Source organism: Gekko japonicus, unplaced genomic scaffold, assembly GCF_001447785.1.
Source record: "Gekko japonicus isolate JY-2015 unplaced genomic scaffold, Gekko_japonicus_V1.1 scaffold2110, whole genome shotgun sequence".
NCBI classification, from domain to species: Eukaryota; Metazoa; Chordata; class Lepidosauria; order Squamata; family Gekkonidae; genus Gekko; species Gekko japonicus.
This window is the reverse complement of record NW_015172068.1, coordinates 119,859-145,576: the sequence shown is the minus strand read 5'-3', so window position 1 is coordinate 145,576 and position 25,718 is coordinate 119,859. Positions and strand designations below refer to the sequence as shown.

The 25,718-nt window shown below is 41.1% G+C and overlaps 1 protein-coding gene across 1 annotated transcript in view; it reads right to left on the bottom strand.

The window, feature by feature from the left end:
- Window positions 1-2,874: 2,874 nt before the first annotated feature.
- CEP78 (centrosomal protein 78kDa) overlaps window positions 2,875-25,718 on the bottom strand; it is a 45,146-nt gene continuing 22,302 nt past the window's right edge. Inside the window, exons 7-16 of the mRNA XM_015420835.1 lie at window positions 24,687-24,800; window positions 23,091-23,155; window positions 18,504-18,609; window positions 12,221-12,356; window positions 11,886-11,931; window positions 11,565-11,708; window positions 9,072-9,149; window positions 6,983-7,149; window positions 5,924-6,077; window positions 2,875-3,360 (exon numbers count right to left, since the gene is read on the bottom strand). Of these exons, the coding sequence (XP_015276321.1) occupies window positions 2,875-3,360; window positions 5,924-6,077; window positions 6,983-7,149; window positions 9,072-9,149; window positions 11,565-11,708; window positions 11,886-11,931; window positions 12,221-12,356; window positions 18,504-18,609; window positions 23,091-23,155; window positions 24,687-24,800 (1,496 nt within the window). The remainder of the gene's footprint in view (window positions 3,361-5,923; window positions 6,078-6,982; window positions 7,150-9,071; window positions 9,150-11,564; window positions 11,709-11,885; window positions 11,932-12,220; window positions 12,357-18,503; window positions 18,610-23,090; window positions 23,156-24,686; window positions 24,801-25,718) is intronic.

Sequence of the window (25,718 nt, the reverse complement as noted above, 5' to 3'; positions counted from 1 at the left end):
AAAGCCGGAATAAAGATTGCTGGGGAAAACATCAACAACCTCAGATATGCAGACGATACCACTCTAACAGCAGAAAGTGAAGAGGACCTAAAGAGCCTCTTGCTAAGGGAAAAAGAGGAGAGCACAAAAGTTGGCTTGAAACTCAGCATCAAAAAAACTAAGATCATGGCATCCGGCCCCATCACTCCTTGGCAAACAGAAGGGGAAATCATGGAAGCAGTGGCAGACTTCATGTTCCTGGGATCCAAGATCACTGCAGATGGTGACTGCAGCCATGAAATTAAGACACCTGCTCCTTGTGAGGAAAGCCATGGCAAACCTAGACAGCATAATAAAAGGTAGAGACATCACCCTGCCAACAGAAATCTGTATGGTCAAAGCAATGGTATTCCCAGTAGTAATGTATGGCTGCAAGAGTTGGACCATAAGGAAGGCTGAGGGTCAGAGAATACATTCTTTTGAATTATGATGCTGGAAAAGACTCTTGGAGAAGACCCTGATGCTGGGAAAGATTGAAGGTCAAAGAAGGGGACGGCAAAGGATGAGATGGTTAGACAGTGTTATTGATGCAGTGAGCATGAAATTAAGTAAACTCCGGAGCACGACAGAAGACAGGAGGGTCTGGTGTGATATGGTCCATGGGGTCGCGAAGAGTCGGACTCGACTGTGCAACTGAACAACAACAACAAGCATTAGGCATATCTGTCTTTCAAAGGAGCTTAATAACTGGAGTGCTACCACAGAAAAAGGCCTTCTTTCTAATCACTACCGATTTAACTTGTGAGTGCAGAAGGCATTTGGCAAAGGACTTCTGAAGCAAGTTTTAAGTGATGGGCAGGTTCATATAGAAGTGGTTCTTAAGATACCTTGGTCCAAGATCATTTAAGCTTTACAATTCATAGACAGTCCCTTGAATTGTGCTTGGAAACAAATGGGCAACCTGCAAAGTTTTTGACATGGGGGGGGGGGGATATATTCAGGACAGCCAGTCCAAGTCATATTCTGGACCAGCTGAGGTTTCTGCCCATCATCAAAGGCAGCCTCATGTACAACCAATTGACGTAATTGAGCCTGGATGTCACCAGAGTAGCATCGAAATATTCACTACATACAACATGCTCAACTGGTGCTGTAGTGAATATATAGGAAGACAGGCTCTGTTCAAACAGACCAAAAAATTTACAACTTTATAAGAAATGGAGGAATAAGCCATCCCTGGATTTCCTACACTTGACAACAGACAGCTAAATGGATTAACTCCATTGAAAAGCACTGCAGATACGGTAAGTTGATGTGACTCACCTGCCCTGTTTTATACCTGGTAAAGGTAAAGGTTCCCTTGCTTGAAAGCCAGTCGAGTCCGACTCTAGGGTTGCGGTGCTCATCTCCGTTTCCAAGCCAAAGAGCCAGTGCTGACTAAACACCAAGACGCACGGAACGCTGCCTTGTGGCCGGCGTGAATGCGAAGTACAAAGTTATAAAATCTATTTTTCACAGAATTTTGTTAATGTTTTTATTTTATAGCTCTGGTCAGAGAACTACCCAAGTTTAGCTTCTCTCCCATATACGCACATTTGACCATAAAACTCAGGTTTAAAAATACAAGGGAAAATGCCAATAATTTCTACATGCTCTACTGCATCTAGAAACAGTAAGAATATACATTGTAAATCCATGTTTCTAACCAAATTACAGCCTACGGTTTCTCACAGAAACATCAGTTCCCAAATTTCACAGAAGTTCTCCTTTGTGATAAAACTAAAAGACCAGTATAAAGCATTATTGAAACCTACACAGCACTAACAGTTTTGTTGTGCTTTTAGACCAGGGGGTCCCTAACAGGGTGCCAGTGGGCACAAAGGACACCTTTCCGGGTGCCTGTCAAGTGTTTTTGAGAGTGGGTGGGGTCAAGGTGGAGCTTTTGCCCAGGAAAACTTCTGATGGGCTATTGGAGATTTAATTGGCTGTGCAGATTTTTAAAAATGTTGGTTTGGCAGCTGCTGCCACCACAGCACAAGGAGATCTTCATGGTGTGACTGAAGGTAAGCTGCAGCAGCCATTTTACGGGTGGTTCTCCCTTCTGTGGCAGCTATTTTGTGGTTGCAGCCACCATGCTTTGTCAGAATTGGACCTGCTCAAAACATATCATTATTTGGGGAAAATATGGACAGCTGTATTCAGTGTTATTTCTAATACCTTCGTCAACATTTTGCCTCATATCCCTTCCAGGTAAACACTCAGGTGTAGTACTAATACAAACATCACATTGCGGTCACTACCATTTTCATTCCAAATCCTGCCTTATAGTTTCCATGCAGTATCCAGGCCCATCACAAATTATATCATTCAATAACAGACTCTCCAGAGAACTGCCTTAGCTAATTAGATGAAGACAATAATCTTGAAATATTTAGTTTAAACAGTGCAACTTCTCATTTAAAGACTCAGTCAGGGGAAAAGGCAACGTTTAAAGGGTACACCTCTTTAATTTTTACATTTGACACCCAATAACAATAGAAATTTAGCTTTTAATTTAATACTCTGAAGTATCATGCACTGAAATTGTTACCAAACTACTTGCCAACATGATTAGCTGAAAAAGGAAAAATATTTTATTCACTCAGATCTGTATCCTTTAAAAAATCTTTACTCATTTTAGAATCATCCAAGTAATAATACTTTATAAAACTATAAGAGGTAAAATGTACTATCAATTGTTTTTGATGCTTCCAGCAAATATTCTTGCTAAGGTTACATAGCAAGAACACAGACATTACTTGCTTTAAAGTTTTTAAAGCATACATTTATTTAAAGATCCACATAATGAATGGATTCTCAGCAATCCAATACTCCTATCCCCTGGGAGTGGAGTTTTCAAACACTTCCCATAGAATGGATGTTTTCTTGTATTTCAGAATCAGACCCTACTGTATCATTTCTAGAAGGGTCAGTTTCATGTATACTTTGATCTCCTCTAGCAGAAAAACTTGTTGTATGGCAGAGTCTTTTAGAAGAAAGTTTCTTGCTATCACCACTAGCAGCAACACTGTATTTGTTACTATTCCCACTATACAGATTTACACTGGGATCAGAGACTGAATGATGATCAGTAACTTGTTGTCTCATAGAAGACACTCTTTCCTCCAAATCCATAGGTTTGCTGCTTTTCTCAGAAGAAGCTGACTGGTTATTTTTTGGTGCATTTTCTTCCATGCCTTGCTTTACACTCTGCTGGGACTGACTAGCAACCTGATGCTGTTGTAAATCTCCTGTAGCAAGTAGGAAATTATTTGCATCTTGAAATGGAACCAAATCAGTCTGAAAATGAGGACGACCCGGAAAAGAAACCGAACCAGAATTCTAGGGAATAAAAATTAAAACCAAAGTCAGAAAGTAACAGAATCCTTAATGAACACTATAAACCAAACAATTTCCTACGTATAACATACCAGATTTATAGCTCTAACAAGCAAATACTTTGAAAAACGGCATTCTCAATAAAAAGACACACTTGATAGGGTCAGATATAGCTACACTTTACTGTACTGCTTTCTGCTGCACACTAAAAAAGTGAATGCAGTTTGTAAGTTTGAAGGAACATCACAAGTGGGAACCTAACTGTAATTAGTTCAAGTTATATGTGTGTGTTTCTTTAAATGGTTGGTAAATGTCAGTAGAACAAGGGGTGTGAAAGAGGGAGCTGAGTGAGTGAGGTGATTGGTTGGTGACTGAGTGTGTGGGCGGAGCTAGGAAGTGTGTGTGTGGAGAGAGAGAGAAGGCAGAGTGTTCGGTTTGAAGTCAGTAGCTGTCAGTTGTGGTCAATCTACACAGAGTCTGAGAAGCACTCTTCTCATTAGAATCATACAGAAGTGCTGTGAAAGGCATTAAGATTCTAAAGGCGGAAGAAAATATACTTGAGGGGGCATATTAGACAAAACCTAATATTGTCAGAGTATTTTAAGAGTGTGAGGGGAAAAGCTGACAGAGACCTGAGTAAAAGGGGGGAAGATTTTACTAACCAACTCAACAAAACATCTTGTAACCAATACGCTTTCTTTACCAATAAAGTTTTTGTCTTGTTTATTGTTAACTCAGAGTCTTATCCTCAGAACCAAATAGTCCAATGAAGGAGCCTTAGAGCTTGGGCCCAATATTGTGGGAAAGGTTAATTAAAGACTGGAATTAAATTCCAGGTGGCAGCAAGAGATACTTTAAGTGAGAGAGAGAAACAACAAGAAATTTAAAACTACTTTACACCTAACCACACAACATAAAAGAGAGGTACCGTCATACAAATAATTCCTTCTCAGACCTTTTTTGTTGTTTTTTTGGTGGCTCAACCTATGTTTGGAATTTTAACAACACTGCTGCCCTCATCTGTACAGAACTCTTTCTCCAAGGTTCATCCTCCATACTTGGAAGTATAATTAATTAATTTTTATTTGAAGTATTTTATAATTCTACCTATAACTGTAGTTCTAGTTTTTAGTTCTAGTTTTTATCATTTTATCATTTAACTATGTTTGGTAATTAGCACAGTGGTTGCATACAAAGAGATATTCCAAATATTTTTTAATTACATTTACAATATGATATGCATGGTCAAAGCAATGGTATTCCCAGTAGTCATGTATGGCTGCGAGAGTTGGACTATAAGGAAGGCCGAGCGCCAAAGAATAGATTCTTTTGAACTATGGTGCTGGAGAAGACTCTTGAGAGTCCCCTGGACTGCAAGAAGATCAAATCAGTCAATCCTAAAAGAAATCAACCCTGACTGTTCCCTGGAAGGCCAGATAATGAAACTGAAGCTCAAATGCTTTGGCCACCAAATGAGAAGGGAGCACTCACTGGAGAAGACCCTGATGCTGGGAAAGATTGAAGGTCAAAGAAGACGGGGACGGCAAAGGATGAGATGGTTGGACAGTGTCATAGATGCAACGAACATGAAGTTGAGCAGACTTCAGAGGACGGCGGAAGACCGGAAGGCCTGGCGTGATCTGGTTCATGGGGTCGCAAAGAGTCGGACTCAACTGTGCGACTGAACAACAACATGCATGGTCAAAGCAATGGTATTCCCAGTAGTCATGTATGGCTGCGAGAGTTGGACTATAAGGAAGGCCGAGGGCCGAAGAATAGATTCTTTTGAACTATGGTGCTGGAGAAGACTCTTGAGAGTCCCTTGGACTGCAAGGAGATCAAATCAGTCAATCCAAAAAGAAATCAACCCTGATTGTTCCCTGGAGGGCCAGATAATGAAACTGAAGCTCAAATACTTTGGCCACCCAATGAGAAGGGAGCACTCACTGGAGAAGACCCTGATGCTGGGAAAGACTGAAGGTCAAAGAAGACGGGGATGGCAAAGCATGAGATGGTTAGACTGTGTCATAGATGCAACGAACATGAAATTGAGCAAACTTCAGAGGACGGCAGAAGACAGGAAGGCCTGGCGGGATCTGGTCCATGGGGTCGCGAAGAGTCGGACTCGACTGTGCGACTGAACAACAACATGATTTCTTGAAATTTCGAAATATCTCTTGGGTCTATGACCTCACTTGCATGACGCAGGCTAGCCTGACCTCATCAGCTACGCAGGGCTGGCTCTGGTTAGTATTGTGAGTGGGAGACTACCAAGGAACCCAAGGGTTGCTATTTAGAGGAAGGCAATGGCAAGCCACCTGTTTGTCTCTTGCCCTGAAAACCCTATCAACATAAGTCGGCTGTGACTTGATGGCACACTCTACACACACACTTTGGTCTACTGGGCCCCTCACTGCAAGCCTCTTAGTTATATCCCCACATAGGGTTAGATACTCTGAGGGTCTCAATTAAACGCACTCTATGTAACGGTGCCTGAAGCAAAACTAGACGTCTTGTAGATAAAGGAGAAAGGGAAAAGATAAAAGTTTGAACGACAGGCAGATACTTTGACATTCTGCATGTGTTTCTGTCTTTCTTCTTCAAATGAATTCTCCTTCTGTGTTATAGCAGGCTTATTTAGAGTAGACGTCATTTGGGGACGCTGCAACAAGCCAAAATCTGACTGGTCAATACCAGCCATCGTTGCAAGTTGTCCAAGTCTGCAAGATAAGAGATATGTTATTACACAGTTGTTAATAGTGTAAGATAAATGATACATTTTACAATGTTTGCACGTTAGAATAGTGAAACGCTATACAGAGTTATTCCAGTCGAAGATCACTGGCTTCAAAGGGTGTAGTCTGGAGTAACTGTACAATGTACAGTTACAATGTAGGATTAAAAAACCCAAGCAGATTACTTTCCCCAGGTTGTACGTGCATACGCATTTCAAGTATTGTTTGTTTCCAGAAGGTAAAGATCACAGGCTAGAGCCAAATATGGGACTGTTGGGTCTCCTTTAGCTCTTTACACACCTACTTTGTAATTACTATTCATATACCAGTAAAGGTCTGTGTATGTGTATACATAACTACTATGTAGTATTTAGCTAGGCTTCAATAGGTACTGAAGATGATTTTTGAACTCTGCTTGGTCTCAAATTTATGGAAACCTGTCTGGATTTCAGTGTTCTCTCTCCTTGTCCCACTTTTAGTATAGAGTCCACCTCAGACTATAGCAGTGTATCCCAGCCTGTACCTTCTATTCTTAGAAGCAGAAGAATCAGGGTATCTGATACACTGAATGCGCCAGGAGAAAATTTCTCCTTTAAAAACTATGATTTGAATCCAAAAAAACTGCAAATGGACGAAAAATAGTCACTGATTCTGTTGTACAAACAGCTGTAATGTACTGTAACAGGCAGGTAGTATAACAGATATTCAGTTCAGTGAACTGATCATGCTTTTTTCCTGGATGGGCACGAGAGACTTTCACAAGAGGTACTATGTAGCTGCACAGCAGAATATGAAACGTTGCTGGGTTTTGACAGTGTTATGGTATTCTGATCCCTTTCTCCAAAAATGACAGAGAAGGGGAGCCCCACCCATAATAAACAGTCTCTTACCCGGCATCTTTAAGAAGGTCTAAAAAGGCATGAAACTTTTGAAATGAATTCTCAATGCTATCCAGAACATCTTCATCTTCCAGAATTGTGCTGGCTACTGACTGTGCATGCAGAACTTCTGATAAAGAGCTGTTTAGATTCCTTAATCTGGCATTTTCTACCTCCAGCTAGAAGAAACCAGAAACCAGACTCATTTAAATAGTGAAAATTCCTTGTCTTAAATAGCAAAAATTCCTTTTCTGAAACATCTAATAGGTGCAAGAAAATAAAATTATTATTTTAAAATTAATTTTTTCCCAAGGCTACAGCTTCACAATGATTTTCCTGGAATCCTCTTCCTCCTATAGGATATACAGTCCCATATGAAGTCTGTAAGATAGGGAGTGAAAACAGAATACACAACAAAATTCATAGACTCTATGCATCTGTAGGATAACAATCTAAAACCAGACAATTCTGGTGAGAAAGCCTTGAAGACCAAAAAGAGGTAGTATATAGCCAAGGGCTAATGCTGGAGACAAAAAAAATGCATACCTAGGCAATGTTCCCTCTAAGCTGTGGAGTCTTGTGAGCAAAAATTCAGCTTTGTGAGCTACTGGCACTAAAGTTGTGAGGAAGCAATTTGGCTGCTGCATACACTAGTTTGCTCTGGAGCCATCCTTCCTGAGCCAAGACAAAAATGTGTGAGCCGCGGGCTAAAAAACTGTGAACTAGCTCACACTAACTCAGCTTAGAGGGAACACTGTACCTAGGTAACATATTATTGTAGCTGAATGCTATTGAGAGCAGATCAAATATTAACAAAAATGTACTTGACACTTTACAAAAGCCTTTGCTTCTAAAAAACCCCAAACCCAGTTATCAGAATGAAGACCTACCTACGGACCACCTTTAAGGAGCGCACCCAAGAGAATGTATCACTAATGTACAGTGTATAATGTGATTCTAAATCAATCAACTCAAAACAACAAGCTCTTAACACATTTATCCTGGCTTCAACATTAAGGGCTTACAGACAGGCTATGAGATGCCGGAGAATGAGTAGTAAATCCAAATTTTAACTGACGTGGGGGGTATGTGTGTGTGCAATCATTGTTGTGCTATTTATATAGTAACCTTGCAGCTTAGCTAGAGTTGAAACTATACATACAGAGGGTTGGATCTCATCAACCATCTCTGCTGATGGAAAGCAGGGCCTTTTCACCTATATCCTTCCCCATAAAGTTCCTGGAAGGGGTTTCACTTTGGGCTGCAATGGGAAGCAAAGAAGTTATGCTCTGCCATCAGCAGTCCATCTTTCAGCAGAGATTTTCAGCAAGATCCAGTCCATTGAAAAGTGCTGTTCTTAGGCAATACACCCAAACACTTGTCAGGCATACGCCCAACACTTGCAGGTTTCCAACATGCCCAAAACTAGTTGCTGCAACTTGTTGTGTGTCCCCATTCTACCCAGCCTGCCAGTATTATACACTTAGGTTAAACAGAAGGAATAAAATAAGGTGGCATTCAAAGACACAGAATAGAAAAGATATCCAACTACATACTGGGATCCTTATAACTTTAAAACTGAAAAATAGTATGCAGCCTGTTGAACTCAAATTTAAAAGTCTGTAACTGCGGTGGCTCAAGTGGTTAAGACACTGAACTGCAGGCTGTGGAAGGTCGGTAGTTCAGCAGTTCGAGACCCGGGTTGCCGCATGACGGAGTGAGCTCCCGTCTTTAGTTCCAGCTCCTGCCAACCTAGCAGTTCGAAAGCAAGAAATTGCAAGTAGAGAAATAGGTACCACTTCGGTGGGAAGGTAACAGCATTCCGTGCGCCTCGGTGTTTAGTCATGCTGGCCACATGACCACGGAAACGTCTTCGGACAGCGCTGGCTCTTCGGCTTTGAAACGGAGATGAGCACCGCAACCCTAGAGTCGGACTCAACTGGCTTTCGAGCAAGGGAACCTTTACCTTTTAACAACAGAAAACTGTCTTTAGTGCTTAAGAGAGAACAAGGCTAAAATGATAGTGGAAAAATGTGGAAAAGGTTAGACAACCCATTTATGGAGTGCTCTTTTAAAAACATAGACAGAACTTGACTGCTACCTCCATTACACGTTCTTCAGCTGTCAGTCTTGCTTTTCGCTCATCTTTTAATCTGAGTTGACACTCTTCATAGTCTATCTGCCAGAAAAAAGATCACAATCTCTTGAATAACATGTTGATATCACTCCACGATTATTGGACTCCAGACAGAATATATTTTGGATACACTACATTCAGAATTTGAGTTCTGAAAATGAGTTAGGTGAAGTATACAGTCTTCTGTCAAAACTCAGGGAGATTTGATCCAAAGAGATTAATTATGTTAACAGAACAGCACTTTTGGATCTAGCCCATTCTTTAAAAGAGAAAATTTCAAGTAAAGACAGACCAATCTAACATATTGCCATGACTCGACAGAGAACATGTTTGGAGAAGTCTTGGAAGTATTAAACATAGAGGAATTTCACATTACCCTTTTAAACCTGTTTTGAAGCCGTTTTTGACCTGTTGTGGGGTCTGCCATTTCACACATGGCTTTCCCCTTCTGGTAAAGAGCTGGATCTGAAGCGGTTTGCCATTTCAGACTGCACCGCTTTTCCCCCACTGTTTTTCACCTGCGCGGGCGATCTCCGGTTGTTTTTTTATCGTTTGCTTTAGAGCACTATAGTGCTATAACACAACACTCCAGGCATTCCAATGGGGTTTATATAATGCTGTTACATTATACCATTACAGTGCTATAGAGCAAACGTTAAAAAAAATCGAAGATCGTCCACGCGGGTGAAAAACGGTGGGAAAAAGCTCATCGGAACTGGGAGAGGAAACGGAAGACTACTTGGAAGCGGTTGACAGGTAAAACGCTTCAGCCCCGTTTCCTAAACGGGACAGAAATGTTTGTGTGTGAAATTACAAATATATTCCAGTAGGGAACCGGTTCTAAAACGGTTCTGTCTCAAATGACAGACCAGAAACCGTTTGGGAACCGTTCCTCTTCCGGATTATATCGTCTGTCTGAAATTCCTCATATTCTCTCAAATTCCAGGTTTCTGAATACTATCACTCTAATCACAAGCAACTTTATGTGGATGTTAGTCCCATTAAATGTCACCCAGCTACTAGGTACAACTTTTTTTTCATTGCAACTTTCCTGTAGTTTTAAATCTTTCAAACAGTTTTGATTCCCTCTGGTGGATCTTGCTTGAAATAGCATCTAAGATGAAAGAAAGCCAATTAGTTGTTCAGAGAAAAATACAGAGAACAATTATAAGAGAAATGGACCATTTATTTATCACATAGTTTATTTTTTAGACATCTCTATCTTTTGACCAGTTAAAAACCTCAAGTATCAGAGCTAAGAAAAAGCTCTTCAAGATCATGGAGACTTTCAAAGTAAATAGTACAGGGTCCAGTGGTCTGATTCAATATAAGGTAATTTCTTAAATTGCTCTAGTTATATTTCATATTTTAATTACAGCTTCCTCGATCATTATCTGTCTTCAAGATACACATCATAGTCACACTGAATTATCTTTACAATCCAAACAATCCAAATGTGTCTCCCCAAGGAGATGCAAGTGAAGTCATAATGCCCCAGTGAGAGTCAGTTATTTGTCTCATTACTTATGGGGGTTGTAGCAACAAAAGCAAGAGAAAGTAAATGTTACAAGTATGGTTCCCTTGACTAGATTATTGATCATTTGGAATATTTATTATCCTTTCTTTTAATACATGTCTACTCTACTGTTCCCTTCTAAATAGTTCCCTTACAAATAAGAAAATTAAACTACCTGAAAAATGTATACAACATAACAGAATTAGTGATTAGCAGAGAACAGTCGTAAGCCAAATAATCAGCAGCCCAAACCAAGACACCAGAGTTTAAACTCCCCAAACCCAAGGAAAAAGTAGCTGTCAAAGTAATGTGAGGTGATGAACCAAACTGACCTCAGCTGCCAAAGTCAGAAAGGTCCTCTCATGACCATCAGACCATCATGACCATCAGAGTACTTCTGACACAAAGGCACGCCAGAACAGGACACCACAAAACTTACCTTAATGCTGAGAAAGATCTATGAGAAAAGGCGCTCCTTAAGATCATCTCGTTTCAGACCAACTAGGGCTTTTTTGAAAGGTCAGAATCAGCAGCCCGCATCTGAATTTTTATGACACAGTGTTCCCTCTAAGCTGAGTTAGTGTGAGCCAGCTCACAGTTTTTTCACCCTCCAGCTCACACATTTTTATCTTCGCTCAGGAAGGAGGGCTCCAGTCCAGGGCAAACTAATTTATGCAGTAGCCAAATCACCTGCCTGCTCACAACTTTAATCCTGGTAGCTCACAAAGTTGAATTTTTGCTCACAGGACTTCCACAACTTAGAGGGAACATTGGACTGGAAATATTTTTTAAAACTGTATTCTAGAAGCTGTTTCGAAAAGATCAGTAATACACAGCACACAGTGGAGTGCAGTCCATTTTATTAGTTTAGACTCAGATAGTAATATGACATTATAAATTATCGTTGTCTTGTAGGAAATTTAAAAGAACAGCAATCATACCTGTAACTGATGGTGCTGTTTTAAGTTAATTATTTCTGGAGATTTTGTGGCATCAGTATCACAGATATCATCTACAGCATCATCTGTCTCATCAATCTCAGATGTAGAGGCACTTTCCACAGTAACTTTCAAAGGAATACCAGCCTGTTTACATCAATTGGGCACAACAGGATTATATAGTTGTATCTAATTATACCAATTCTATTTTACAATTGTTAGGTATCTTTCCTCCAAATTAACAGCAAATGTATGCCTCTTCCACTAAAAGCAACAAAAAGCTTTTCTTCAGTTTCAAGAATGATGTAAAAATCATAACAGTACCTGGATCTGCAGTGGCAACTCATGGATATTATTCACTGATGAAGCTCTAAAAACAATATAACATATTAGGGGGATGGCGCTTCAGTAAGTATTGGCTGAATCAATACACAGATTTACTTCTATCACAGATTTACTTCCATCAGTTATTCAAAACAAGTGTTATTTCATCTTATCCAATTATACAACTTAATAATATCTTTTTGGCATAATTCTAAGAAATAATACCACTTATTCAGAGAAAACGTGCACCTTGTTATCCAAAAATCATTTCACTGTCCCACATAAGAATCATAACAACAGATAACTGTTGCATGTTTTCATTGTATTCACACTACCTGTGCTGTTTTGCACGTGCTGCAGTCCGCCAAGGCAGGAATCCACGTGCTCCTGCGGGCAATGGCTTTGGAGCATAGCTCTCTTTATCACATGAAGATACCTTACCAGGATTTATGGACTTTTTTGATGCAAATCCTATATTAAACAAGAGGAAGTCATGAAGGAAGCTTGCTATAAATATAACACCGAGGAAAAAGTTTCTTCCCAAATTTGAGAGTGTGGGTGGCACTGGATTTCCACCCTTAATCCCAAACTAAGAAACCTGATAATGCCAGTTTGATTTTTGTAGCCCCACCCCCAACCCCCCCCCCCCCTCACCAGGACATGGTGACACCAGGACACCAGACAGCTTTCATCCCCTATTATCCTCAAAACAATACAGTAAGAATCACATCAACTACACTTTAAAAGCAAGGTTAAGTAAAGTGTTTCTACTATCTGTGCATGGTTAAGTCTCAGAGGACAGTTAATTCTATGGGGAAATAACTCTAAAGGCCTTGGCCCAAGTGCCAATCAAGCTCACCCCTTCATTGGAAGGGAGTCTGCACAACAGGCAGCAAGAAACTCAGTGGCTGAATACTTCTAGCCAAATGCCATCTGAACAGGTTTGGGAAGGAATCTGGAAAAGCTTTTTCAGAGCTGCTCATAGAAATAAAAAAGAACACCACTCAAAACCTAAATTTTTGGGTACTCAATGGAAAAATGCAGGCTATGGTCTCAAGAGCGGCACCTCTCTATAATGAAACAGTCTACACTAGAAAATAAGAGTGAAAACCTGTTCAATTTCATACCTAAAGTAACTATGGCAATTTTATCTTGGTGCCATTCAGCCAATTCGAATTGCTAGTGCTCTGAGGCAACCTAGAGGCCAACTGACTGAGGGCAAGTAGAAGCGATTCTACAGACTCCCACCCTTTGGAAAGAGGGACAACGCAATTTCACTGCCTTCCCCTGAGGTGGAGAGCATCTTCCCTGAAAACTGTGAAAGCTCAATGTTCAGGTTAGCCAGGACATGAGAAAGATCCCTATTAAAAGACTCAGGAACCTCTCTGTTTGAGAAACACTTATATAAAAGGAAACATCAATTTAATCTACTTAGAAACCATTTCCTTCTTTACAAATTGCAGTGTAAGTTCCACACTCAGTACACTTCCAAACAGTTTTAGGCAGAAAAGTTGCTCATGTCTGAGAGTTTGGTCATGTATGACAATCTGTGATCATCTGGGAAAAAAATGTTAACAGGGCAAACAACTTCCTGTTTTCCTGCCACTGATTCATAAACATATGACGCTAATAACGGAAGGGTTTGCCTAATGAAATCCTTCCATGCTCAATAACCCTCAAATGTCGTGTGTGATTTTTTAAAAATTGTTTTGCAAAAATGCAATAAACACCAGTGTAGATCAAGCCGCAATAGCAAGGACTTGAAGGATGTGATTCACATGCTAGCCACTAGAGGATGGTACTGCTGAGATTTCAGAGAAAAATTTAATCTCTGCAGCCTAAAAACACTTTTAAAAGACTGCTGGTATTTGCCACCAGGATTTATTTCTTAGTAAACAGTCATGAAGCCCAATACTATCCATGTTTACTGAGGGGAAAAACCACTGATACCAGAAGAGTTTATGGCCCAAATTTTCATGTATAGAGAGTGAGGGCCAAGTCACATTTTTACTGGAGATTTATGAGCAGATTTCAAGATGTGTACTTGGTGTCAGGTTCCACAGCAAGTAACTCTTCACACACGTTTCCTAAGAAGCGTTATGCTTTATTAGTGTACAAGACTGGTACCATGTCCACAGGATTATTGTTAGGAATAACTAGAAGGCGGGAACATCCCAATACATATAGCTGGGCAAGGCAATGAGCTAAGCAAATGAACTTCGAGCGCGGGCGGGCGGGGGAATACTTCCAGCAGGAGATTACATCATGAGCGGGAGAGTCGCAGGGTTTCCTGAGAGCAGAAAGATTCACACCAAAAGTGAACCGCAAGCCCTCCCTACCTCACAAGGCCAGACTGATAACGGCGTCTAGCTCCCACGGTCTCCCTGGCATGTTTACTGCAAGCTGCTGAGCTGCAAGCAAGTGGGAACAGGGAAGGGCAGAATACACAAAAATGGCAGCTAGCTGACACCAAGGAATTTAATCCCCCATTCCAGCCTCCATTTTCCTAATAGAAACTGACCATTCACTCCCAAGCTGCTATTAACGACAGCAGAGGAAACGATGGTATGGAGAGCTGCCTTTTTCCAGTCAGGGCTACTAGCAGCTCAGAAAGCCAATGTCTATCAGAAGACATCCGTGCCCTACGAGACTTAGTACAGTTCTGTAGGGCCTTCAAGACAGAGATGTTCCACCAGGCCTATGGTTGAGTCTGGAAATCCAATAAATAAATACAGTACACGCAGAAGAAAGTTAAAGGTCACAACTGTCCACACCAACACCACAGTCCCAATCCAAGCTGGGCAACTGTTTTTCAGGTTCAGGTATATGTTGCAAGTACTTGCAAGAAATTGCAAGTAGATAAATAGGTACCACTTCGGTGGGAAGGTAACAGCGTTCCGTGCACCTTGGTGTTTAGTCATGCCGGCCACATGACCACGGAAACGTCTTTGGACGTTTGCTTTGAAACGGAGATGAGCACCGCAACCCTAGAGTCGGACTCGACTGGCTTTAGAGCAAGGGAACCTTTACCTTTACTATATGTTGATAGATCAATGATCAGATACTCCTAACATGTGGAGTTTGGGCTGAATGGTGCAATTTAAAGTCTCATGAATGTTACTACTTAATATGCTTACCTCTATGTCTCCAAATCACTGAAGCAGAAGTAGAAAAAATAGCCACATACATAAATTAAGCAACACCCAAGTAACATTTAAACATCTTGGGCTATACTGACAGAATGTACTCATGAATTGCTGAGACTGTTACGAGGCCTCCACATCAACTATAAATCTCACATTTGAAATATATGCAGTCCTTTTACTAGAAACACCTGAACATTTGAGCTGACCAGCACAAACCACACCAAATCACCCAGAGATAGATGAGTTTCACACTCCATCCCACTCCTCCACCCATATATTTGAAACTAGCCAGATACCAATGCTTTGCTACAGTATTTAAGTTCGGTAAATCCAGTTATAATACTGAAGATGTGAAGTTTGAAATGTAATGTTTGTTGTAGGAATTCTAATGGAGGAGTATATTGTAAAAAATGAAGTGAGACATACTGTGACATCCTCCTTATTAGGGAGGACTAGTTTCACTTTAAAAGTGTTCTTTATTTTCTTTTACTGGGTATATACGGCTGCCACCAGGAAATTTTAAGGATTTCCAAACCTTTATGCTTTTACTGTTGCTCTTTTTAATTTGGTAGACGGAGTTCAAGGCTTACAGGGATCTATGTGGTCCTGGGAAGTATTTCATTCAGAGCTGGTATAAACTTGGATGAAAGAGGATTTATTGAAATAACTACTAAATAAGAGGGTTGTATAATGTAACTAGTAATGTATAAATGATGAACAATTGCTTTGGTATCACACAATCTTATCCTTCACTGACAGGGATCTTTCAGGTAACTTTGTAACACTTGTTTAACTCAAGGTCATATATGTTCACTGTTTCTCTCCAGTTTATCAGGACATACAGCCTTTCCTATAACTTGTCTTCAATTAAACTTTCATTTACTTTTTCCTATACACTCAGCTTTCCTTCTGTTTCTCACTCTCACTGAACTACCTCAGTTATCAGCTTATAACTGCTTCCACAAGAACTAACTGACCAGCCGAACATCAACTGTCAACATCTAACTGTAACTCCTGACTGACATACATACTCATCCATTCAAATTCACTTCCAAAACCCCTCCCCCTCTCTGTCAACCACTAATCATACCATACTTGCCTCTCTCAACCACTCTAGTCTATCTATCACAGCCATGCAACCAAACTTTTAAAGAGACACACACATACAGAAACAAGGAATCGTTACACATACATACTTTTTTTTCTTTACTGAAGGATCTCTCTGTGATCGCCATGCTGGCTGCGATGAGAAAGTCTTGAATCATTGATAGTGGGGGCTGACATCATGGTGGGAATACACTCCTCTCATTCTGGGTTTCTAGGTGCAGGGGTTTGGCCTGGGCATTGATTTTTTTTTTTAAGGGCAGGGCATACTCCCCCCCCCCTTTTTTCTTTTTACAAAAACACTTCTCATATATGTTACGTTTAAGAAGTGGGACATAACTATGCATTCAAAACATCCGAGCAATCAGATATTAAGCAAGTTCATATGAACCAATTTTCTAGAACCCACATTGAGAGAAGTTAAATAACCTGGTGCAAGAAACCACTTTTCTCAAATTTGAGGTGTATTTCCATAGTAGATGGGAGTGTGGCTAAAGGGTGGCCTCCCTGATGGATTAAAGTACCCTGGCCCTGTTCCTAGACATGACAAACACCTGCCAGTCTGGTATAAGGGGGGATTGTGTTTAAAGGCACTGGGGAGGCTGGATCAAGGCACCTGGGGAGGCTGAGCAAGTCTCCCCGATGACTTTAAGGACTTCAGACCCCTTCTAACCCTTGACAGGCGGTTGTCTGTCAGGTATAGGAGGGGTAGAATGTCTGAAGGCATCGGGGAGGCTGGACCAGCAGGATTGCTAAGGCAATGCTGCTTGGTCCAGATGGTCAGCCGTGTTGGTCTGAAATAGTAGAACAAATTTACAATCCAGTGGCACCTTTAAGACCAACATAGGTTTATTCAAGGTATGAGCTTTCGTGTGCATGCACACTTTATCAAATACCTTAGAATGGCAGGGAAGGTTCAGACTTCCAAAACAGATGGAACACTGAAATTTGGATTACATTTTATTACTTGGAACAGTCTAAACACACAGCAGTTGTAAAACTAAGGTTCGTTCCCTATTTCTTAAGTACTGTAGCATCTTTAAAATTAACTTACTTTAACCAAGAAACATATTCTATGATCTACTGTACAAAAGAAGCAGCAACTGTGTATGATGATACTATACAGAATATTCACATTTATTTATTCTCTGTTGTATCTGCCCTTATCCCTCAAGACAAGATACTCAAGAACATCAAACTCTTTTAAAATAACTGAGTGCTGGACTAGTATTTGAATTGTTGTTTAATGTGTTGGTTCCCTCCTCTTGTATTGGTTTAATCATGACAGTTCCTGGTCAGCAGTTAAAATCTTGATTTCTAGAGAACGCAAGTCAAGAGTGTACCTTTCAACTGGTTAAAATAAAGTTACCGCAAATCACGATGAGGTTTAAAAATAGGATCAGTACAAAGAAAATATAACCATGGTGTGACCCACCCCTCACTCACTCAGAGATCCTATCACGCTCCACAACCACTATCACACAAGTTCAGGGTTACAGGTAGGTCAGGCAGTCACAGTTCGCCGCCCACCTTGGCTCTTAAAATAGAGAGTCCTGACCTCTTTCATGCATAAGGTCCCCCTCTCTCTCATTCATAGAAGCACAACTAGACAGAGTAGCCCAGTCCCTTTTAACAATCATCCCTCACTCAGAAACTGCAAAGAGCTGTTGGGGATTGGGACTCAGCCACTTCTTCAGTCACACATCACCACCATTTACTCATATCCTAATATATAATTTATAAAGACCGAGACCTTAGTACATGTGTGTGCTTCTTTTCCTGAGACCATACACATCCCACCCACTGGGTTAAACGAGAGGAGTTAACTTTTATTTATGGTTTGAACACAACACTGGAGTAAACTGCACAGAGATTACAAAGCTTCTTTACTGCTGAACTTCTGAATCGTTGCCCTATTCAAACATTCAGGATTCTTTGTTACAAACTGACTTTCTTGCAGTCAGTGTTAGGACTCTCTCCCGTCACACACTGGTTTTGAGCTTACAGCTCCTTCAATCAGCCAGTCTGAAATGAACTAACAGTTTTCATCTGTCGACCCCTCGCCAACATTCTGTCAGCTCCCACTGGTTAGTCTTAGGAAAAGGCAGAACCTAACCTGTCCATCACACTCAGTGTTAGAGGTATTTAGTGAATCTTGGCACAACCAATTCATACTCCTAAATGTATTCTTACTACAAGATGCTAAAAGATCTGTGGGCCTTAAAAAAAAAAAAAAACTAGCAAAAGGATCATTCAGTTGTAGATATTGGATGCTGTCATCACCATTGCTTTTATAATTCTCCTGTTTTAATAGCTTCTTCTCTAATACAACAAGAGATCAATTTGTACAGAGGAGCTAAATACTTACCGATACGAATAGTAGCCTTTCCTTTCCGACCATTCCCTAGGACAACTGTTCTTTTTCTTGGTTTGTTCTTAACATCTTTTGAGGATGGAGATAGAAGCCACTTGTACTGGAATGTCAGAGGAGGGGGAGAAAACAAATATTTTAGTTTACTGAACTTGATTTTCAAGTTTATTTACTCATACCAATCCCAAAGGTTGAGCAGGCAGCATTAACTTTTAATCAAAGTTTTAATCAAATGTATGTATTCCAAATTAATATGCATTTACAGACCCTATAGCTCATTTTTTGCCAGTCTCAGATCTTCACATCTCAAATAGCCATTCTGCATAAATACATGAAAACACAGACATATACAGGGTTCCACAAGGTAGCCCTGTACAGAAGACATCTCAGACCTATCACAACTGGATGGGACCAATAATATTTAATATAAGAAAGATGATCACATTATGTACATCAGAAGCCTTTTATCTCAATATTTTAACTTTTATTTAGAAGGAATACATTTGGCTTAGGTTGGGACGTTTGTAGAATGGCTGAACTGTATCAAAGAACTGTATCGTACCAATGGTTGAACTGTAGCAAAGAAAAATAAAGTCAGGATACTATTACAACCTTTAGGCAATCCCAGAACAGAGTTGCAGCACACCCCTTCCTTTTAGCTGAACCTATGCCATTGACATACTTGTTCTGAAAATCCCAAAAATGAACTAATGTAATTAGAGGAAATTAGGACAGGTGGTCCATTAGGACAAAAGCAGCTCAGGTCCTTGATGTTTGCTTCCTTCCGCTCTCTCCTTAATCAATGGTGGTCTTCTTGCCTTCTGGAACTCAGCCAAGTTCCTCCCTATACTCACACCTAGAGGGATTCCCTCCATTCTTCTTAGAGGCTCTTTTCTAGAGCATAGCCCATGGAAAAATATAGAAAGAGAGAACGACGCATATTAAAATACAGAAAGATTGGCAGGCTTGGTCAGGGGATTCTTACAGAACTATTGCCTACTCAAAGACTCATGAGAGCAACAGAACCAGGTGCCTGACATCCAACTGGAGGAGTGGGTAGTACCTGAAGTTGGTGGGTGTGGTTTTGCTCAGGCAGGGCTAGGCCTGGGCTTCTGCTATGCTGGCTACTGCCTAACTATGGCCTGGTAAGCAGCAAGGAAGGGGGGGAGGGGTTGGCTGCTGTTGATCGATGGAGTAGATTGCTTCTGACTTTTAGATGGGGCCTGATGAAGGAAAGAGGGAAGGAAATTAGCTGGAAGTGTGATGTGATTTTTATGGTGTTGTAGCTAAAGGTAAAAGACATTGATTTGATCTATGGTTGGATGCAGGCTTCTGGGAACTATATAAAAACACAAGGGATCTATAACAATGCTTAACATCTGGCTTTTTTGCCTTTAAAATAAGAATACTTTATCTAGAAATATGGTGAAGGGAACCCAATTTGCTTTGTTCTGCTGTAATCAAAGAGAAGACTCTTGAGAGTCCCTTGGACTGCAAGAAGATCAAATCAGTCAATCCTAAAAGAAATCAACTCTGACTGTTCCCTGGAAGGCCAGATAATGAAACTGAAGCTCAAATACTTTGGCCACCCAATGAGAAGGGAGCACTCACTGGAGAAGACCCTGATGCTGGGAGAGATTGAAGGTCAAAGAAGACGGGGATGGCAAAGGATGAGATGGTTAGACAGTGTCATCGATGCAACGAACATGAAATTGAGCCAACTTCAGAGGACGGCGGAAGACCGGAAGGCCTGGCGTGATCTGGTCCATGGGGTAGATTCTTTTGAACTATGGTGCTGGAGAAGACTCTTGAGAGTCCCTTGGACTGCAAGAAGATCAAATCAGTCAATCCTAAAAGAAATCAACTCTGACTGTTCCCTGGAAGGCCAGATAATGAAACTGAAGCTCAAATACTTTGGCCACCCAATGAGAAGGGAGCACTCACTGGAGAAGACCCTGATGCTGGGAGAGATTGAAGGTCAAAGAAGACGGGGATGGCAAAGGATGAGATGGTTAGACAGTGTCATCGATGCAACGAACATGAAATTGAGCCAACTTCAGAGGACGGCGGAAGACAAGAAGGCCTGGCGAGATCTGGTACATGGGGTTGCGAAGAGTCGGACTCGACTGTGCGACTGAACAACAACAAATCAAAGATAGGTGTGCATGTCCCACTGTACCGTTTGTTTTTCTCCTCGTGCAGTACCCAAAGTCTGCAATCCTAAGCACATGTTCTAGTAAGCCCCACTGACCTCAGTAGGACTTACCTTTGAGTCAACAACATGCTTAGGATTGCCCTGCAAACCTCTCCTCCTCCCCCATGCTTGCTGGACTGCAGCTGCGGCTCAGTCCTTTACCACATATGTCAAAGGCCCTGTGTTGTAACCCTGCTTAAAAGGGCACAATGGAAGACTGAGAGAGCACCTAGAGCACAGGTAACTGGGGCGGGGTGGGACGTTACAAAACCTGCTAGACTAGAAAAGAGATGACCTGGGTTCAAACACTCTTGCCATGGCGCTCATTGGGCGACTTTCAGCCAGACACACTCTGTGTCACTTCTTTCACGGGCTTGTTATGAGGATAACGTGGAGAAAGGGGGGGAAATGTATGCTACGCTAAGCATCCCAAAACAGACTTATGAAGTATTTACTGCAATCAGACTCGGAGGCTGAAATGGCACAAATGGCTGCTGGGAAACCTACACATGAAAGAGAAGCTGAGGAATTGTTGTGAACTTCCCTGATTATCATGACAGCCTGAAACATTCGCTCTGACCCAAACCTCTGTGAAGCCCCACCAGTCATTTTTCCCCCTCAACTATAAAGTCACAGGCTGTTCAACTTTTTCTCACTGGAAAGGTGCCCTTGATAATCTTGGTTGCCTTCTGTACTTTTTCTAACTCTGCAATATCCTTTTTGAGATACACTCATTAGAACTATATACAGTATTCCAAATAAAGGCACCAGATTGCTCTATACAAGGACACCAAACTATGTTTGCCACACTGTTGCCCGCTCATCCAGCTTAAATACATCTTCCTGTGGCTCTTCACAATCCACTTTGGTTTTCATCATCTCAAATCATCCCCAAACCTGAACACTACCCCCTGCTCACTCCCAAATACAAATAATTTCTGGGGGGGGGGGAATTAAATGGCACTGTTTCTAATGCCGATTCTTGCAGGATTCCACGGCTCACTTCTCTCAATTGAGAGAACTGTCCATTTATTCCTACTCTTTTGATTTCTTTTGTTTAACCAGTTCTTAAACCTTAAGAGGAACCATTTTGTCATTCCATGACCACTAACCTTACTCAGGAGTCTATGCTGAGGTAACCTGTGAAAGGCCTTTTGGAAGGCCAAGGATATAATGTCTACCAGATTTTATCCACACACTTGTTCACTTAAAGAACTCCAAAACCCTTCCCTTTGCAGAAACCTTGCTCTTTTTCATTTGCCATGCTTTGTCCCTCAGTGTGAATCAATAGTTCTGCCTTTAATAAGAGTTTTTACCAATTTACCATGAACAAATGTTAGGTTAACTGGCCTGGATTCACTGTGGTCCCTTCTGTGATGATCAGACTTAATTGTCCTTTCCCTTTAAACCCTGTAAGTGTTGGAAGGAGGCTAACAGTTATGTAATCTATATAAGGCTGAACTGGAAGAACTCTTTTCAGGTGGTGCTTCTTAGGAATGAAGCCTTGACTGTTAATTGGAAGGGCCTGCAAGACGGAGCTCTTCCGCCAGGCTTTTGAGTAGGAGCCGCCACTACCTTTACCACCATTACCAACTGGCCTTGTGAGGAGTGAACGACAGCGCTGCGTGGAGCTGACACCAAACTTGGAGTACCATCTTCAAGATGCCATCTTTTTATTGAAGACTGATTTGAAACATCTAGAGCACTGTGTAATATTGTAAATGACTGTTTTTATGTTGCTTTTAACCTGTTTTATTGTATTGGCATGTGGCCTATGCGTGAGCCGCCCTGAGCCCGCTTACGGGGAGGGTGGGCTATAACTCAAAATGACAAATAAAAGATAAATAAATAAAAATTGTTTCCTCATTAGTGGAAGTAAACAGTATAACTGCCAGGTGAAAATCAGCTTCAAGAGAAGACAGAGGATTCTATGCCATCAACAGAACCAGGTTTTGGCACACAGCACACATGATTTATTGTTGCCAGCTGTGGCTGAAAGAGTGGATGTACTGCGTGGAAAGTTTATGCCTGCAGGACAGGCTTTATTTTGTAGTACAAATTGTAAGTTAGTCTATCCAGATGTTTTTATTTTCTTTGTGCTTGAGTCCTGAGCCAAGTACTGATCTGTGTGTTCATACTTTCTTTCTTGTTGTCTGTTTTAAAAAGTGTGGTTAACTGGAGTGCATCTTTAGTTATTAAAGGTAAAGAGCCCACAGATTCATCACACCTTCTGAACCCCTTTTTAAAAATTGGTGTGACATTTGCTACTTTCCAGCTGACTTTAGCAAGAGCTTACATATACTGGTTAGTAAATTGACAATTTCATATTTGAGTTACTTAAGAACCCTCAGGTGTATGCCACCTGGACCTGGAGACATATCAGAACATACCTCCAAGTTTGCTCCATTTGTGTTCATGAGAACCTTTTCAATTATGGTCTTTATTAAAGCATGATCTACAAAGAAACATTAATAAAGGTGTTGATCATTGTAGGATATGGCACTTAAAAACAATACACCACCTCTGCCATGTATCTGCCAGCTTCTCTTTCCTCATTCTGAGTATTGCTGAATAAAGAACACTACCTATGCATAAAGCCTCTATGGTTCACTATAGAGTCATGCCACAGGGGCTACATACATTTCTTTCCCTAGGTATTAGAGTTGCTGACTCTTAATGTGTAAGAGGAAGGGGGGAAAGCACAGGCAATCATGTGCAGCACCCATGACTACACACATAACATGAATGTAGACATGGCTCACTTCTACCTCCCTGTGTTAAAAGAACGTGTAAACCGCCCTGAGCCTGCTTTGGCGGGGAGGGCATGGTATAAATCAGAAAATAAATAAATAAATACACTGGGAGAGCTGCATGAATATAAGAACATAAGAGACGCCAATGTTGGATCAGGCCAAAGGCCCATCCAGTCCAACACTCTGTGTCACACAGTGGCCAGAAATACCAGTGCCATCAGGAGGTCCAGCAGTGGGGCCAGGACATTAGAAGCCCTCCCACTGTTGACCCCCCCCCCAAGCACCAAGAAGACAGAGCATCACTTGCCCCAGAGCCCCTAGCTATACCTTGTGGCTAATAGCCACTGATGGACCTCTGCTCCATATGCTTATCTAATTCCCTTTTGAAGCCGTCCATGCTTGTAGCACCCACCACTTCCTGTGGCAGTGAATTCCATGTGTTAATCACTCTTTGGGTGAAGAAGTACTTCCTTTTATCCGTTCTAACCCGACCGCTCAGCAATTTCATGGAGTGCCCACGGGTTCTTGTATTGTGAGAAAGGGAGAAAAGTACCTCTTTCTTTACCTGCTCTTTCCCATGCATAATCTTATAAACCTCGATCATGTCACCCCTCAGTCGTCTTTTCTCCAAGCTAAAGAGCCCTAAGCGCTTTAACCTTTCCTCATAGGGAAAGTGTTCCAACCCTTTTATCATTCGAGTTGCCCTTTTCTGCACTTTTTCCAAAGCTATAATATCCTTTTTAAGGTGTGGTGACCAGAACTGCACACAGTATTCCAAATGAGGTCTCACCATTGATTTATATAGGGGCATTATGATATTGAATATACTCCTCTTGGGTTTAACCAGCACTGGGTTCAGCACAGAGCCAACGAAAGATATGAACTACGGTTTTAAGTAACTATTTACAGGCTAAATGATCACAGGGATAGGCCTGACCACATGAAACAGTTTGGCCTTTATTGTGCCAACAGGCTGTTTTAATTTTGGCACCCTAAGTAGCAGAGAGAAAGCACCCAGCAATTCCTAAACTGTGTAATAGTCAAATTAGAATCAGAGAGGTGCAACTCAATAAGAGGGAGTTTATCCTACAAAGACAGTGCCGAACTTCCAAAACTTGAGGAAAAGGAAGCTGCAAGTCAAGTACTCAAAACAGGGTCCAAAAGAAGTTTATTCAAATTCCCATTAATGTATTTTTTTCCCATTCCAGGAAGGTGAAACAAAAACACACATACCTACTAATGGATTTTTTCTAATGTCCAGCACCACTAGTGTTGTATTCGTCTTAAAAGCATCCAAGAGCAATTTTGCCCCGTCACTGGAAATTCCACATTGCTGCAAATCAAGTGCTAGAATATTAAAGAGGATTAACATCACTAAACAGCATAATCTATTTACATTCAACCATAATATCTACACAGACCATCCACATTTCAGAGAACATTCTGCTGTCTGATGTATGTACAGCTTGTAAATGTTAAAACTTGGAATGTTTTTTCAGCATCAGATTCTGTGAAACCTATACATTCTTTGTCCATTGAAACCCATTTGACAGGCACCTTGTCATTCATGCTCATATTACCTTTAGGACTGTCAAATGTACAGGCATCATTTGCATATGAATGTTTACATACATCATCTCACTCCTCCAACAGCAACTACTTTATTCAGTGTTGGCCCAAGGAACAAATTGCTGTTAACTGAATGAACAGCCCTATTACTGCTGAAAGAACACTAGATGGATATGCATTCAGCAATACCAAGCCAAAAAAAATACTCGTAAAATACCTTATTGGTATTTGCCAGATATTTTTTCAACTAGATATAAAGCTCGGTATTCTAAAGCTATGTGAAATGGCCAAGCCCAAAAAATCCCAAAAATATTTTGGATTTTTCGGGGCCACCAGATAGCTGGTGTTTAAAGAGACTGCCCTTCCCTTTAAAAACCTTCTGGGTGAACTCGCCATTTTGGAGTTCACTTGCGGTGCGGCTTGCAAAAGGATTTAAAGGGACCGTGTTCCCTTTAAATACCTTTTTATCCCTTCATTGGAAATAATGGAGGATGGGGGCACCTTCTTTTGGGGCCCTCAGAACTGGACCCCTGGGTCCAATCGTTTTGAAACGTGGGTTGTTGTTTTTTGAGAAGCACCAGCAGCTATGCTGCAAGTTTGGTGCCTCCACCTCAAAAAACAGCCCCCACAGAGCCCCGGATACCCCCAGATCAATTTTCCACTATACCCTAGGGAACCATTGACTATAATGATCCC